This window comes from Echinops telfairi, unplaced genomic scaffold (assembly GCF_000313985.2).
Source record: "Echinops telfairi isolate 266 unplaced genomic scaffold, ASM31398v2 ScPeMD7_18;HRSCAF=68, whole genome shotgun sequence".
NCBI classification, from domain to species: domain Eukaryota; kingdom Metazoa; phylum Chordata; class Mammalia; order Afrosoricida; family Tenrecidae; genus Echinops; species Echinops telfairi.
This window is the reverse complement of record NW_022103915.1, coordinates 84297058-84312789: the sequence shown is the minus strand read 5'-3', so window position 1 is coordinate 84312789 and position 15732 is coordinate 84297058. Positions and strand designations below refer to the sequence as shown.

At 52.1% G+C, this 15732-nt stretch overlaps 2 protein-coding genes across 3 annotated transcripts in view; one reads left to right on the top strand and one right to left on the bottom strand.

The window, feature by feature from the left end:
• Positions 1–1459, top strand: part of LOC101660199 (bcl-2-like protein 2) — a 17219-nt gene extending 15760 nt beyond the window's left edge. Inside the window, exons 8-9 of the mRNA XM_045287663.1 lie at positions 361–512; positions 1392–1459. Of these exons, the coding sequence (XP_045143598.1) occupies positions 361–512; positions 1392–1431 (192 nt within the window). The 3' untranslated portion in view covers positions 1432–1459. The remainder of the gene's footprint in view (positions 1–360; positions 513–1391) is intronic.
• A 7732-nt stretch (positions 1460–9191) lies between these two features.
• On the bottom strand, positions 9192–15726 carry SLC22A17 (solute carrier family 22 member 17). Of its 2 annotated transcripts, none has more exons than XM_045288151.1 (6): positions 11267–11956; positions 10933–11078; positions 10654–10759; positions 10286–10503; positions 9964–10075; positions 9192–9826 (listed from the first exon to the last, which is right to left on the bottom strand). In XM_045288151.1, exons 1-6 carry the CDS (start codon positions 11302–11304, stop codon positions 9538–9540), a joined length of 909 nt encoding a protein of 302 aa, XP_045144086.1. In that variant the 5' UTR covers positions 11305–11956; the 3' UTR covers positions 9192–9537. The 2 variants fall into 2 exon arrangements, with proteins under 2 accessions (XP_045144086.1, XP_004698534.2); XM_004698477.2 differs by lacking the exons at positions 9192–9826; positions 9964–10075; positions 10286–10503 and adding exons at positions 11969–12123; positions 15090–15193; positions 15298–15726 and having other exon boundaries at positions 10650–10759; positions 11267–11432.
• Positions 15727–15732: the final 6 nt, after the last annotated feature.

Below are 15732 nucleotides of genomic sequence, written 5' to 3'. Positions count from 1 at the left end.
GGGGGGTGGGGGTGGGGTGGTAGTAGTGGTAAGCCCAACATCCTGCAGGGCTGGCTTTTGTGCTCTAGGGCTTCGCAGAGTTCTCGGAAACCATGGAAGGAAAAGACAGTGGCATTTTTTTTCCTCTGCTGTCTTTTAGAAGTTCCTCTTCCCCAATATCACCCATTAACCATCGGGCTGCTGACCACACGGTCAGCCATTCAAAACCACCTGCTCAGAAAAGCGAGGCTTTCTAGTCATGAGTTGCAGTCTCAGAAGCCCGCAAGGGCCAGTTCCACCTTGTCCTACCTATAGGGTTGCTATGAGTCGGAATCAACTTGATGTCTGGGCAGTGAGCGGAGTCTTGTCATTCCTTCCTAGGTTATCCCAAAGCGAACCAACAGACCGGGCATCAGCACAACAGACCGGGGCTTCCCACGAGCGCGCTACAGGGCCCGGACCACCAACTACAACAGCTCCCGTGCTCGGTTCTACAGCGGCTTCAACAGCAGGCCTCGGGGTCGTGTCTACAGGTCAGGATAGATGGGCTGCTCCTCCCTCCGCTTCCCATGAGCCCTGTATATGTCTTTCTCTCTCGATCTGAGGCACCGCCCTCCCCCTTCCCTTGGTCTCCAGGGACTTGGTCTCCTGCCTGTGCAGGGTGAGGAAGGTAGTTGGAGGCCAGGCCAGTCTCATCATCTTTCTGGAGCAGAAATTGGTGATAAGGCCTCTGTTCTGAGAAATGCTTCCTCCCCCAGCCTGGTCCCCACCTTGGGAATTGGTGGCCCTGAGCGTGTTTGCACTGGAGGCCTAAAAGAAAGGACAGCCTTGGGGGGCAGTAAGAACACTGCTGACAATCTTGCTACTTTTTTCAGATCTAGGGAGGGGCTGATGTTTGAGCCTCCCTTGGACGGCTGGCCCATTCTCACTAGCAAGAGTGTGTGGGAGGATATGATATTGAGATACTTGCTCTTTAAGGTAGCTAGTGCTTTGTACAATTTAACTTTGACTGGGCACAGCTCATATTATTGATATATTTTAGTCTCTTTACCTTTAAATAGAAATGTTGGTGCTTTATAAGCTCACCCTGTCTGCTCCCAGGAGTTGAGGGCTTCAAAAAGTGGGTGAGGGCCTCGAGCTATAAAGAGTGGAAAACCGGCTCAAACAAGGGAAGTCGCTGCCCTTCCCCTGTATCACATACACACTTCTTTATTGTCACTGTTAACCAAGAAGTGCCCCCGTTCGTTTTCAGGTGTGTCACTTTTGGGGCTTCAGGGGTCAGTTTTAGGACACTTGAAATTTTCTCTGCCCCTGCCTTTCACAGTAACGGGCAAGGACCCATGGGGAGGGGCTTGTATGGAAATAAATAACCAGTGATCATGTTAACACCTAACTCTCCTTCTTTCTTCCAGGGGCCGGGCTAGAGCGACATCATGGTATTGCCCTTACTAAAAAAAAGTGTGTATTAGGAGGAGAGAGAGGAAAAAAAGAGGAAAGAAAAAAAAAAAAAGAATTAAAAAAAAAAAAAAAATTTTTAAAAAAAAGATATACTGTGGAAGGGGGGAGAATCCCATAACTAACTGCTGAGGAGGGACCTGCTTTGGGGAGTAGGGGAAGGCCCAGGGATGGGGTAGGGCTGCTCACTCCCTGGGGAGTCGCCATGGACACGTCTCAACTGCGCAAGCTGCTCCTGCGTTTCCCTGTCCCACCTCACCCCTTGGGGGCTGCTCAAGGGTAGGTGGGCATGGGTGGTAGGGGTTTTTTTGTTCACCCAGGGCTCTGGAAGGACACCAATCTGTTCTGCTTGTGACCTTCCCTCCATCTCCTCCCTGCCTTTCACCCTCCTGCCTGCTTCCTGTCCTGCCAGCTCTTGCCACCCACCCGTCTTCTCTGCTCCCTGCCCCTCCAGATGACCTGGTGATCTGTTTGTTTCCTTTTGTGTTTCTTTTTCTGTTTTGAGTGTCTTTCTTTGCAGGTTTCTGTAGCCGGAAGATCTCCGTTCCGCTCCCAGCGGCTCCAGTGTAAATTCCCCTGCCCCCCAGGGGAATGCACTACCTTGTTTCAGGGGTCTTGGGGTGTTTTTTCCCCCCCTCCAGGTTTTTTTGTTTTGTTTATTTGTTTTGTTTTCCTTTGCCTCCCCCCCCCTTTTATTTGGAGGGAATGGGAGGAAGTGGCAACAGGGAGGTGGGAGGTGGATTTTGTTTATTTTTTTAGCTCATTTCCAGGGGGGTGGGAATTTTTAAGAAAAAAAAATGTGTCACGAATAAAAGTTGTTTTTGAAAATAATAATTGGCTTTGGGTGTAAGGGTTATTTATCTAGCTGTGTTCACGGGTGGCTGTTAATTCTATTTTGTGGAAGTATTCGTGTTGTGGAGGGAGGTTCCCGTTTGTGAAGTAAGGGAGTAGGAGTTAAGTGACAGCTAGCAGGAACATTGTGCTTAGCAAAGGATGATGGATTTTTCTGGATAGCTTGCAGCCCCGATTGGCATTTGACAGGTGAAATTAAACCGAGCTTGAGAGAATAACAGTGGCCAAATGAGAGTGCATGTATGCATGTATGTATGTATGTGTCCTGGTAAAACTTAACTGGGAGTGGATTACTAAGCTAGACTTTATGCTGGAGTCTGCTAGCTTTTCTTGGCTTCTCTGCTCCCAGGTGGACTTGAGGAATGCCAGTTTGTTTTGTTTTTTTCACATTTAGTGGAAACAAAAAGCAAAACTTAAGTCATGTCTACAACTATGCAATGTCTGCATAATGCATCCAGCTCGCTGGTCTGATGGGCATTTCAGATGTCCTGTGGGCGTGATCATAAACACCCCTAGTCCACTTCATGGCTGGCTGTTACCCACAGAACTTTAAAACCAGCCTTCTATTGTCTGGCTAGTCACTGTTCCTTTCTGGCCCCACAGTGTGTGTTCTCAGTGGCCTCTGCCCTTTTCTCCAGAAACTGACTAAAATTCTGTCGTCCAATATTATTCACCTGGAACCCTGGTGGTGCTGTTAGCCACGTCTGCTGTCTGCAAGCTCAGCAATTTAAAGCTGCCAGCACCTTTGCAGGAAATAGTCTTGGAAAAGCCCACAGTGGCAGTTCTGCCCTGTCCTATGGGATACACTGGAGTTGAATGCACTTGCCAGCAGTTTCTTGATCGTGTCCACTACCACGTGATAGCATCTGACCGTACTGTTGGCCTCCAAAACACGCTCCGTCCATCCAGACAGCGCTCCTGTCGCACGGTAGAACTGCCCCTTAGCATTTCCAAGGCTGTAAGTTTAGAGCCAAAAAGTTGCCTCTTTTCCACAGAGCAGCTGCCCTGTGATTAGCAGCACCAACGTTTAAACCGTGCTGCCACTAGGGCTCTGTGGAGATTTAGGAATTTAAGATACTTCTTTCCTAACAAGATTCAGCTAGGGAGACTTGGTGGTGGCGTGGTTACGAGTTGGACTGGTCTGTAGCCATTGGAGACCTTTTGGGAAAAGGATGGGGTTTTCTACTGTGAACAGTTGCAGTTTCAGAAGCTCACGGTGGGGGGGGGGCGGGGGCTGGGGGGGGTTCTGAGTCAGTATTGACTGGATGGCAATGAGCTTGGGGGCTTTTGTTTGTTTAGATGCTGCCAACATAGTGCTATTAATCTGATTGTAGAAACAATTGGCATAGGCTGATGAGCAAGAAACAGAATTGAGCTGCCTCAATTCTTTGAGGAGCCCTGGTGGCCGTGGGGTAGGCCTTGGACTGCTTACCGCAAGGCTGGTGATTCACTCACCAGCCACTCTGGAAGCAAGCTGAGGCTGAGGCTGCTCCCTTCAGGGTTTGCCGTTATATGGGATCAGCATCTGTGGGAATTGATTGCACAGCGGTGAAAGGGCTGTACTGGGAGTACGAGATACAAACGTGTGCTGAAGCTAAGGCAGGGAAGGTGTCATCCACCAGGGGGCACTAAAGGTCTACTTAAAGGGGTCTATAATAGGTTAAAGCATCCTAGCATGCGAATGTTTTTGTTGATACTTCTCTGGTCTTCATTTTCTATGCTGTGTGAATTCTCACCAAATACTCTCTCATTGTGTTCTTGCTGTGCTTGAGAAACGCCCCCTCTGCATTGCAGGGACCACCTAGCATATGCCTCTGCCTCTGAATTGAACATTCTCAGCCTTGCTCCTGCACTGCCACCAATAAGTACAAAGTAAATGCAAGTAGGGAACCACGCAAAGCCTTTAACTATTTGATCCTGAGGAAAGTCCCGTGCCACATTCTGCCCCATCTCTGATGGGGTATGCGTTTCAGTGGAGCTTGATTTAAATGCATTGGTCGGGCTTTCTTCCAGGCTGTCAGGCCTGTCGCCAACATCCTCTATCAAAGTCATGCTCATCCTTCATAAGCCAAGTCTCGTAGCCTTGAAGCCCTGATCCCTAGACAGACTTCATCACTCCTGTCTGTACTCCAACGCGATTGAAGGAGTCTTGGAAACCTGCAGGAAGTTTCAGCTTGTCCTATAGGGTCCCTATGATTTGGACGCATAGCAGTGAGTTTCATTTGGGTTTTTGGTACTCCAAATCGCTCCTGTCTTTCATGGTTTTATAGGAATCCCTGGGGAATACAAATGATTAATGTGCTTGGCTGCTAACCAAAGGATCGGAAGTTCATGTGCCCCAGAGGCAACTCTGAAGAGACTTGATCTACTTCCAAAAATCAGCCATTAAATCCTACGAAGCGCAGTTCCACACTGACACACATAACAACTGACACATCGGCAACTAGATTTTAGTTTTCTTTATGCTTTTATAAGTGAAAGAATTGGTTTTTAAGACTACTACGGACTTTCCAATGGATTGCAAACTCAGGGAGGGCCTGAGTGATTTTTTGTATTACCTCATAATGCTTGCCCTTGGGAGATACCCAAGGGTTATAGTTCACCTTGGGGGTGACTTGTGCTAGAGAAAATAGTAATAGAGGCTCGTGTTCATTTCACCCTGAACCTGCTCATTTCTCTATGGCTGTTGAGTCAGACTTTCCACCTCACACCCAGACATTCCAGTGCTGGTTCAACCGCTCACTTCCCGTGAGTTGTCCCATCTGCCCAGTAGTCATTCAACAGGTTTTTGTAGATTGATAAGCAAAGACTTGCTACAAGGAAAAGAATCAAGGGAATTCATGTTATTTTCTAAAGAAAGGTGCCATTATGACAGCCCTCGAAGGTGCCTCACCAGAAACAGGAATGGACTTCTATTCTTAATCTGAGATATGCTTCACACCATAAAATTCACCCTGTCAAGTGTGCAACGCCATGTTTTTTTGGATGTTCACCAAACACTTCCTGGGTGCAGGACATTTTTCATCATGCAAAAACAATACAAAAATCCAGTACTCACTAGTGGACACCACCACCCTGGCAGCTTGGAGCTACTCATCTGCTTTCCGCCTATGTATTTGCCATTCAGGGACATCTGATATCAATGGAATTGTACAATATGAGGGAGCTTCAAATTTTGTGAAAAATTCCATTGGTTCCATTTTCTACAATGTTTTGAAGTCCCTCGTGGACTTTTATGTCTGGTTTCATTCTCTTGGCATAATGTCTTCAAGGTTCATGTTCTATCAATACTTTTTATGGTGGAATGATCATGTTCTAGAAAGATCCCACATTTGGTTTATCCATCAGTTGTTGGCTGTTTGGGACGTTTGCACTTTACTGTAGAGAACATGTTCTTGGTGTTAAGCTGAAAATGACCTGCAGGAAGGCTTCAGGTCCTGGTCAGAAGGATGTCTCACGAACATAGTCTGAGGGGTTTCTCCAACACTGTCGGATCAGTAAAGCTGACCTTTTTCATGTATTTGATTTTTTGTTTACCTTTTTCTCTCTTGGTCCAGGACAGTGGTTCTCAACCTGTGGGTCACGACCCCTTTGGGGGCCGAATGACCCTTTCACAGGGATCTCTGACTCATCACAGTAACAAAACTACAGTGATGAAGTAGCAACGAAAATAACGTTATGGTTGGGGGTCACGCCAACACGAGGACCTGTATGCCAGGGTCGTGGCATTAGGAAGGTGGAGAACCCCTGGTCCAGGATCCCAGTGAGAGCTGTCAGTAGTTGTGGCCAGGCACCAACTAGTTCCCAAGATTTGGTTCCTGGAGCGACTTACAAACTACCTGACACTGGAAAGCCACTCGACTTGGCCTCGGTTGCCCCGTTTGTGTTGCGTAGACATTCTTCCAGTGCCCCCATTTTCTTTGGCTTCGCTGCTTCGGGTGGAAAGTTGGAATCTTGCTCTTTCATCTACCCGCTATATACAGGAGCTGCTTTAGCTTTCCGATTTTTGCACTTTCCCCTCCTTTTTCAAGCCCTTGTACAAACGCCAGGTTCCCTAATGTGCTGCTCTGAAACCACTCCTCCACTTGACAGTGCTGTTAGCATTTAAAGAGGACTTTGGCTTGGCTTCCCATACGCTTTCTCCTCCCCTACCATCGTACTTGTTCTCACAGTCTCTGGAGTCAGGCAGAGGGGGGTTTTCCTGTCTGGTTGACCATCTGGAGCTGAAAGGTCAGTGTTAAAAAGGCCACAGACCTCTCCCAGAAAGCGGGAGATGTGAGGGTGTCACTGGCGAACCGCCAGAAATACCTTCACTACTTTATGGCAAGCGCTGTATTTCTCTCCACTCACACCTGTCCTCAGTGCGAAATCAGGGATAAACATAGGAGCAATACCTATTTCATGGGGTTGTGAAGATTACATTGGTCCATATGTGTGGACCAGTAATGCTACAATTACTACTATGAACCCAATAGCATGGTTCAGTTCAACCTCTGGACCTCATACATGAATGGGCAGAGAGGATTGAGCCAAAAACACTAGGACTCCATGAATCTGAATGTAGTAGGTCTCCCACTTGTCCAGGAGAACCTCGCCCTTCTCTGTCTAGGCCACTGCTCCTACTGTGCCCTTTGCTTAGAGGTGGAAGCACTGTATGAGGCCGCCTCCCTGGGCGGAGGTCTCCCTGCCTCCCTGTGTGACGTCTCATCACTTCCAAGATGAGACAGGTTTGACCTCCTAACCATGGGCCTCTTCCTCATCAATATTCCCAGCGTTAGCGGGATTTTAAGTTCCTTGACATAACCTATGCCCTAAATATCCATGGTGGTTCTGCTTTGTAAGTCAGGCACAGGAAACACTAGCTGTGAAGGAATGTCCAACTATAATTCCATCACTTTCGATGTCAAAACATGATCTTTCAAAGCTGCATAAGATACTACCTGTCTCCTAAGGGATCCTTGGGGATGTGGCAGGGAGGTTGGGGGGAAATGGGGAGGTAAAAACCAAGAAAATGTTCTATAGTTGATTGTAGTGATGATTGTACAACTCTTCTTAATATGATTGAACTGTTAAATAGTTTTTGGAGTATATGCTCAGAACTGCTTATATACATGTGTATATTTAAACCATATATGCACACACACATCCTGCCTTCAAAGAGCTTACCATCTAGAGGGGTACTCATTTAATCCTCAGCAACCCTTTCAGGAAACTGAAGGTTCAGAAATTTACACAAAGTGGTAAACCCAAGCCTGAGCCAGTTTGCGAATCCTGGCATTGAGGTGGAAGACTAGTTTACCACCTCCCAAAGATGCCTTAAAACCCATCTCACTTCCCAGGGAAACCAGCCAGGACTGGAAGCTAGTGGGGATGGTGGCCATCTCACTGCCGCTGAGTTGATTCCAATGCCTAGGGGCCTCGTCAGGACAGAGCAGACTTGCCCCTGTGGGTTTCTGAGTCTGTAACTCGATGGGAACAGAAAGCCTCCATTTTCTCCCAGGGATTGGTGGCTTTGAACTGCTCATGTGGAGTTTAGCAACTCAGCCCATAAACCATTACGCTACTTGGGCTCCATGGTTCCCATAGTGCAAAGCAGTGCACTCCAATTCTGTGATCTTTGCTTCTCCCCAACTTTGTAAGGAAGGGCAGGGACTGGGCCAGAGCCTCCGTTTCCTCATTGGTAGGAGGATGCTGTCTGGGCATCCATTACCTTTTCCTGCCCAACAGCCAGTCCTGTTTCTTCCTCCTCGGTTGTCGGAAACAGGAGTGGTCTGACCTGTTACTGAAGTGAGGCCTTCACATGCTCTCTGGACATGAATCTTCAGGGGCCCGCCCAAAGATCAAATCCTGCTGGCTTCATTCATCCAGAAGCCCCGGCAAATGATACCAACCCCTGGGACACCAAGGTCAGCCGGCACAACGTAGCTCACAGAGACAATGCTCGACATCCTAGTTTGGTGAGTAATGGGTTTTAAAAGCTCATGGGCAGCCATCTAAGACGCAGCTAGTGGCCTCTCCCCATCTGGAAGAGAGAATAATGAACATTGAGAGACATGGAAGCCTTTATTGCATGAATGTACCACACAGACATCAGCCTCCCCAACTCTGGGACCACTGCTAACTGCTCTGAAAGAGGTCACGTGAGATAGAATAGGGGTGGGAAGAGAAGGTGGAAGGAAGACCCAAGTTATAAAAGCGACCAGGGTTAGTGGTCAGACTGGTGGAGCAGCTAAGACTGTGCCCATAGTCACCCTTCAGGTCTGGGACTGAACTGCCCCCACTCCCAGGTTAGAATAATCCACCATGAAGAGCAAAAGGGCAGCATTTACCAAGGACAGAGCATAGAGGGTTAGGGAAGGAGGGACAGAAATGGGGAGACCCAGGGAAGAAGTGGGGTAAGGGATTGAGGGGACTGCCGTGGAGGCACTGAAACAAAATGTCTATGACTGTTGACCGTAAACTGATGGTCTGCTCTAGACGCCTTCGCCTAAGGCACAGTTCAGTCAAACAAAAAAACGACACCAGTCCCCGATTCCTCTACCTACAAGCTTCTCTGGCACTTAGTTTTGTGGTTGGTTCGGCTTCTCCTCCCATTCTGTGAGCTCCCCATCACCACCGCCCCCACCCCTCTTCCATCCTTTTACTAAAGGCCCTTCTCAGGGTCCATGTGTGGGTCGTTTTTCCTGGCTTGCAACGAGGGCAAAACCCAACGGACGCCCTAGTTGACGCCAACACTGCCGGGAGTTTATACAGCGCCTAGCCCGGGCCTCGCAGCATAGCCAGCACTCAGTCAGTGGCAGTAGCTGGCTGAACGTCGACATGGGGGTGGGGAGGTGGGAGGGGTGCAGGGAAGGGGAAGGGAGATTAAGAGCTGTCAGGACAACAGAAGGGAGAGAAGTCCCCGCTATGGTATGCTCATTTATTCAAAATGTCTTTATTGAAACAGAAATGGTAAGAGCAAGAAAGACGGAGGTCTGGGGGATGTCTTTGGGCACAGGATGGTGCCCAGACCCAGTGGTGACGGCGCGGAGCTCCTGGTCCCTGATCTTAGGGAGGAAGGGAACACAAAGCAGCAGGGCGGAGATGGGTGGGGACAGCCCTCTGAGCTCTCCTATGTGGCTGGCGAGAGGGGCCTCTGAGCCTTCTCAGCCCCGCCTCCTCCCTCCATCCTCCCGTGGGGGCTCCCAGCCAGGGACCCTTTGCCGCCGGTTCTGTGTTGGCCAGCCTCCCGCCAGGGTGCTCAGAGGCCACTCAGAGGGCAGGGTTGGGGGTGGCAAGCAGCGGGACGTGGTCGCAGCGGTGAGGGGGTGGCTGGCGCAGCAGGGACGGCCGGCGGCACAGCTCCCCGTCGCGGAGCACCTCCGGCAGCAGCTTACGCTTGGTTTCCGGGAGGAGCAGGATGCTGAGGATACACAGGAGGGCGCAGGCCGCCAGCACCACGTGCTGCAGGAAGGCTCCGTGGCCCATGTGGAGGCGCTGGGCCGGGTCACTCAGCCCCCCAAGCGCCCCCAGGGCCATGATCAGACCCAGGCCTCGGCCGCTGGAGAGACGAAAGGGGTGCTCAGCTAGGGGCCTTGTCCTGCCCCTCCCTAGCAGCCCTCCCCATCTCCATCCTGAAGACCTCACAGGGAGCCCCAGAGGCCTGGCCCTGCCCGAGGGGCAGCCCCTGGTTCTCACCGGACGGTGGTAGGAATGACTTCGGAGGCAAGGAGGGTGCTGAGGATGCTGGCAGCTTGGGAGGAGAAGAGGCCAAGGACAGAGAAGGTGGTGATGGCCGCCTCATTCAGATCTGGAAGGCGGGGAGGGCAGGACAACAGAGTTGAGATCATACCAGGCCTAGTCCCCCAGCTACCCTGCCTTGGCTCTTGGCTTGTGTGGCTCTAGCTGCATGGGCCCTGGGCATTTACTAGTTGACTGGGTGGGCAGGCAGCCCTGCTGGGGTTCCCTTGCTGACCCCCCCCCACCACCCCCCACACACAGAGGAAAGGTGGATGCTCACAGTCCCACAGGCCTAGCAGGACCAAGGACGCAATGCTGGTGAGGGTCATGGAGAGAAGCAGGATGCCCCGGCGGCCGAATCGGTCCACAGTCACCCCCAGGAAGACGCAGGCCAGGGCTGCGGTGCCGCTGGCCAGCAGGGAACACAGGTAGAAGTCCGACGGGCTCCCTCCGCCCCCTACAGGCTGGTAGCAGTGGCGGATGGCGTGGGCAATGAAGCTGCGAGGAGGAGGGGCAAGAACAGAGCAGGTGTCAGCCCCTGCCCAGTCCCCCACAGGCCTGGCGACTTCCTTCCGAAGGCCTCCCCGGCCCCAGCTAGCCCCCACCCCGGCCCCTGGCCTGGCCCTTGGCTCAGACACCCAGGCTCACTTGGTGAAGCCCAGGATAAGCAGATTTTTCCAGATGTTGCGGAAGTTGAGAAGGGAAGCGAAGGAGAAGGAGGCTGTTGCAGGGAGGTGGCAGGTGTTCTCCAGCTCTTTGAGAGAGGGGGGGGAGGAGCTGTCGGTTAGCAGGAACAGGAGCCCCGATCCTTCCTCCTGGGTGGTGGGGGCCCCGGGAGCGGGTGGCACAGCCATGACCACGCAGGGGCCACTGCCATATTCTGTACAGGATACAGGAGCCATGGCCCCTGGGGAGCCCTGCCCTTACCGTGCAGTGCTTCCTGGGCCTCCTCCCCCAGCATCTGCCCGTGGGGCCGGTTCCTCTCCGCCAGGATCCTCAGCACAGACTGGGCCTCCTCGATCTGCCGCTTCACTATCAACCACCGGGCCGACTCCAGAAACAGACCCGGCCAGCTGGGAGTGGGTGGTGGGGATCCACCATCAGGGCTCCCCTCTCCTGACCCAGGGATGGGAAGCTCCCATCTCTGAGGAGTTGGAGAGGGGGGCAGTTGGAGAACAGGGGAGAGGGGTGTCTCTGGAGTAGAGAGCAGGCTGAGGTGGAGCTGGCAAAGGCCCGGCAGCCCGTGGAGGGTGGTACTGACCCGTAAAACAGGAAGAGGATGCAGGGAGCGGTGATCATTCTCTGCAGGAATCGCCAGTCCTTGGAGACAAGGGCCAGGCCCAGGAACAGGAAGTGCCCCCCCACCCCCACCAACTCCCCTGCCAGGGCCACTCGAAGCCTCTGGGTTGGGTCACACAGCTCCAGGCCTGGGGGGTACAGCAGGGAGAGAAGGAGGAGGGAGGAGGACAGAGAGTGAGGTCAGACCCTGAGCCCAGGCTGCAGCCATCACCTCTCACAGAGCAACTGGATGGCCAGGAGCCAGGAGGTGGGTCGTTCTCCTCAGGCTGCGCAAACCCGGGAGGCTGTAGGTCTGGGACCCTGGCAAGTGTCTGGCAAGCGTGCAAGCCCTTTCAGATCCGATCTCTTGTTTGACCTTCAAAGCAACCCCTTGGAATAATTAGGTGATTGCCACAGCTAGTTCAGATGTCATTTAAAAAATAAGGTACTATTCTCATCCAGTAGAGGAGGGCCTGGGTGGCTACAAAGATCAGTGGGGGACATAATATGGGGAGAAGCAGGACCCTGGGGCCTTCCAAAGCCTGAGTGGGAAAACTCTGGCCAGCTGAAACAATGTGAGGCTAAAGAAGGGGCTGAGGGAGCCCCAGAGGGTGGCAAGCCTGGTGTTGATGGAGTCAGGCCAACTTGAAATGCAAGAGAAGAACCCTAGCAAGGTGACACTCACGCATCAAGTAGACACCAAGGTCAACGCCAGCGAGCAGGAAACCCAGGAGGAAGCGGAGAGCCATGACGCCAGTGGCAGAGCCCGCAGCAGCTCCTCCCACTCCGCAGGGGCCCACCAGCCCCAAGGTCAACAGCACAATCCCACGTCTTCCAAACCTGCAAAGAGGGAAGGGCTTGTGGGTGAGGAGTTTTTGGGTGGGGCTCAGCCCCCACCTTAAAGCTGGCAGGTAGAAGGAGGCTGCAGGTGGGAGGTGGGAACTGATAAGGCATGAGAAGATAAGAAGGGTGGGGATCCTGGCTAAGTGGGTAGCTGGAGGGTGGCTATTGTTCTATGGCAGTGAAACCATTGACTCTCAAGGATAAGGCTGCTATAAGGTCAAAGGTAAAAGGCATTTAGGTATTTATAGAAGTGAGACCACCCATCAGAAGGGATGGGATATTGCCTTGGGGACTTAAGACCATGGGTCTTTGGGGATAAAGCTATTGGTCAATAAGGATGATGGGTCTGTTCATTGTCAGACTGGTCAGAGGATGGAGTCATGGGTATACAGGTCTGCAGCTATGGTTCTGTGAAGGTGAGTCCAAGTAATTTCTGTATGGGGAGTCGCATAAGGGGGAGATCAGGTTCTTAAAGGATGGAGTCCTTAACTTTTGGAGATGAGGCCACTGTGCCATGGGGTGGAGACTATTAGTCCAGGGGGATGAGGTAGAGGTCTGTTGATGCATAAGCGGGGATGAAGCCACTGGTCAGGACATTGCGTCACGGGGCTATTGCTTTTTGGAGACTGGGCCACTGATAGTAGGGATGAGTCTATTAATCCCTGAGAATCAACAGTGAGAGTGGAGTCACAAACCAGATGAAAGTATTGGTCACTATGATGGTCATTGGCAATCGGTGAGGAAGAGCCACTGACCCTTGTGGCCTGTGCTATAACTCTTTGTGAGGAAGTCTGATCTGTAGAAATGAAGACTGAACTGGCTGGTCAGTGGGAAAAGAACACTGATCCACATGAGTGAGGCTACGGACTCAGTGGGATAAGGTGATTTCCCCATAGGGATGGGCCTCTTGATTAATGCGGGTGGGACGACTGATTTTTTAAACTTCCGTTGAGTAGATTCCACTCGTCATGACCCTACATTGGGTTTCTGAAGCTCTATATTTTTCCAGGAACAGATAACGTCATCTTTCTTCTGAGGGGTAGCTGGTGGGCTTGAACACCTGACCTGCAGTTCAGTGCTTTCCGGATCCTGCCACCAGCGCTCCTTGAATTATTAATCTTTGGGGCCGAGGCCATTGTTCCAGAGTTGAGATGACTAGTCCATGCATATGGCTATGAGTCTTTTGGGGTGAAGCCATCTCCCCAGAGAAATAAGGGCACTGGTCTGCGGGGAGGAGGCTATTGATGAAGAGGAAGTCTAGTGAACTTTGGGTTTGGGGTCATTTGCCCTAGGGGTATGTGACTATCGGCAGTGAGGACGGTATTGATTTTATGAAATTGGACTATTGGATGCTGGTTGCCTTTGATCCATGGGAGTAGAATTATTAATTAACTTCTATGGGACTATAGAGCAGCGAGGGAGTCTTGGTGGTACAACGGTTAAGTGCTTGGCTACTGACCAAAAGGTCAGTGGTTTGAACCCATGAGATGCTCTGCAGAAGAAAAGACCAGGTGCTCAGAGAAAGACTGCTTCCTAGGGGGCAGGTTCTACTCTTTCCTATCAGGCTGCTATGAGTTTAAGTCAACTCAAGGGTACCCAACATAGATCAGTGGGGATGAGTCCAATCACCTATTAGCAGTGGAGAAGGAGCAAATGATTTTGTGGCACAGGGTCACGGAGACTCATGTGAGGATCTCATGTGAGTCTCTACCGTCAGCCCCATCGAGACCAGAACTAGGTGGGGCCCAGCTACCACTATTGACTGTTCTGAAAAGGATCGCATTAGTAGGTCCTGGATAGAATGGGAGAAAAGATGTGGCAGAGAAGTCAAAATCATAAAAGAAACCAGGCTTCTTGGTTGGATAGAGACTGGTGGGACCCCCCCCCCCCCAAGGCTATGGCCTTAGTCACCCTTCAGATTTGGGACTGAACTCACCTGTGTTGGCATTAACCATTTACGATCAAAAGCACAGCATTTACTGAAGAGGGTTAAGAAAGGTGAATAGGAGGAAGTGAGACAAACCATGGTAAGTTGAGGGGACTGCAGTGGATGAGCTGAAACGCAAGGTGTGTGAATTGTTGAATGTACAACTGAATGATCAGCTCTGTAAATCTTCACCTACATCACAACAAAAGGTTGTTGTTGCTGTTTTAATAGAAGAATCAAAGGATTTTATTTTCATCCATGGGAAGGCTATTGGTTGCTTGGGTGGGCTGTTCATCATTGGAGCTGAGGCCCCGGCTCAGGGGGAATGGGCTTTTGGTCCGGGAAGCTCCGAGAGCTCCGTGGATCCATGAAGATGGGGCTGTTAATCTAGCGGGGTGCTGTTAGGGGGCCATTGACCCACATGGGTTGGGCTATTGACCCAAGAGGGTTAAGTCATTTGCTGTCCGGTGTAGGACCATGGGTTTTTGTTCTTTGGAACTATTGATTCATGGGGGTGGGGCACTGATTAGAGTGGAACCATTGGTCAATTGGAACTGGGTTATTGACATTTGTGAATCAATATCTTGCTCATTAGGAATGAGGCTATTGAAATGGAGATTTAGGTTCATGTGGATGGGGCGCTTGATCAGTAGGACAAGTCTACACAGGGATGGGAGGAGGCGCCTTGTGCTAAGCACAGTAGAGTGGAGAGGTGTTCAGGTAGCTGGACAGGGTGTTTTCGGTCAGAGGATGCTGACTGATCTTTGTAGCTGAGGCCATCTCAAGCCATGGATTCTAGGGCTACTGATCAATGGGCAGGAGGCTAATCACCCATAGGGTGGGGCCATTTCCTTGTGTGGGTGAGGTCTGGAAGGTGAGGTGGGGGATGGGATGACATGCCATTGACCAGAAAAGCCCGGCGAATACTGCAGAGTCCAGCGCGCATCTTCGTCGGCCTTTGGAGAAGGCCGACACCTGGACTAGCCGCCCTGGCCCCCCCTGCGCTCCACCTGCCCAGTGCCCAGGTCGTCCTCACCTGTCCGCAGGGTAGCCCAGGAACAGGTAGCCGGCGGCAAAGCCCAGGATGAAGAGGATCTGCTCTAGGATCACCTGCCAGCCCAGGTCACACACCAGATCCCACTGGGGATGTGAGAAGGGGCGGAGCGGGTGTGAGGCTCCGCCCCTGCCGGCCCCGGCCCGCCCCCAGTCCCATGGCACCTGCGGGGGTCCGCTGGGCGCCTCACCTGGCCAATGGCGTTGGTGGTGAGCACCGGCAGGCCGTTGTAGTCCCAGTCCTTGAGGCAGTGGTTGAAGTCCGGCGGGGCGAAACCGCGGCAGGAGGGGTCCGGACTGGTGGCGACGCGGCTGGCCGCGCTGGCCGCTAGGGCCGCGCTGGCGACGCTGACGCCGCTGGCGTTGGGGGGCTGCTCCCAGCCGGAGGCGTTGGGGGGAAAGCCCCCGTAGTGACAATGCAGTGGGGGTGCCAGCGTGAAGATGGGGTCCGAGGCCATGCCCAGGGCCACGAAGAGCACGGGCAGGCAACAGAGGCCAAGTTGCAGCTGCTGGCCGCCGCCCAGTGCCCCCACCTGGGCGAGCAGCGCCTCAAAGCTGAGGGGGCCGGGGGGCACGACCAGCGACAGGCTGCTGCCCATCCCGTCGCCGCCCTCCCCTTCCCGTCC

Bases quoted from the DNA above. Each gene is read 5' to 3' on its own strand.
- SLC22A17 (XM_004698477.2), bottom strand. From the start codon at position 15,705: ATGGGCAGCAGCCTGTCGCTGGTCGTGCCCCCCGGCCCCCTCAGCTTT. The intron at 15,194-15,297 runs GTGAGGCGCCCA...TCACATCCCCAG, and splicing joins CCACCAACGCCATTGGCCAG to TGGGATCTGGTGTGTGACCT. The intron at 10,760-10,932 runs GTAAGGGCAGGG...CCTCTCTCAAAG, and splicing joins GGCCCAGGAAGCACTGCACG to AGCTGGAGAACACCTGCCAC.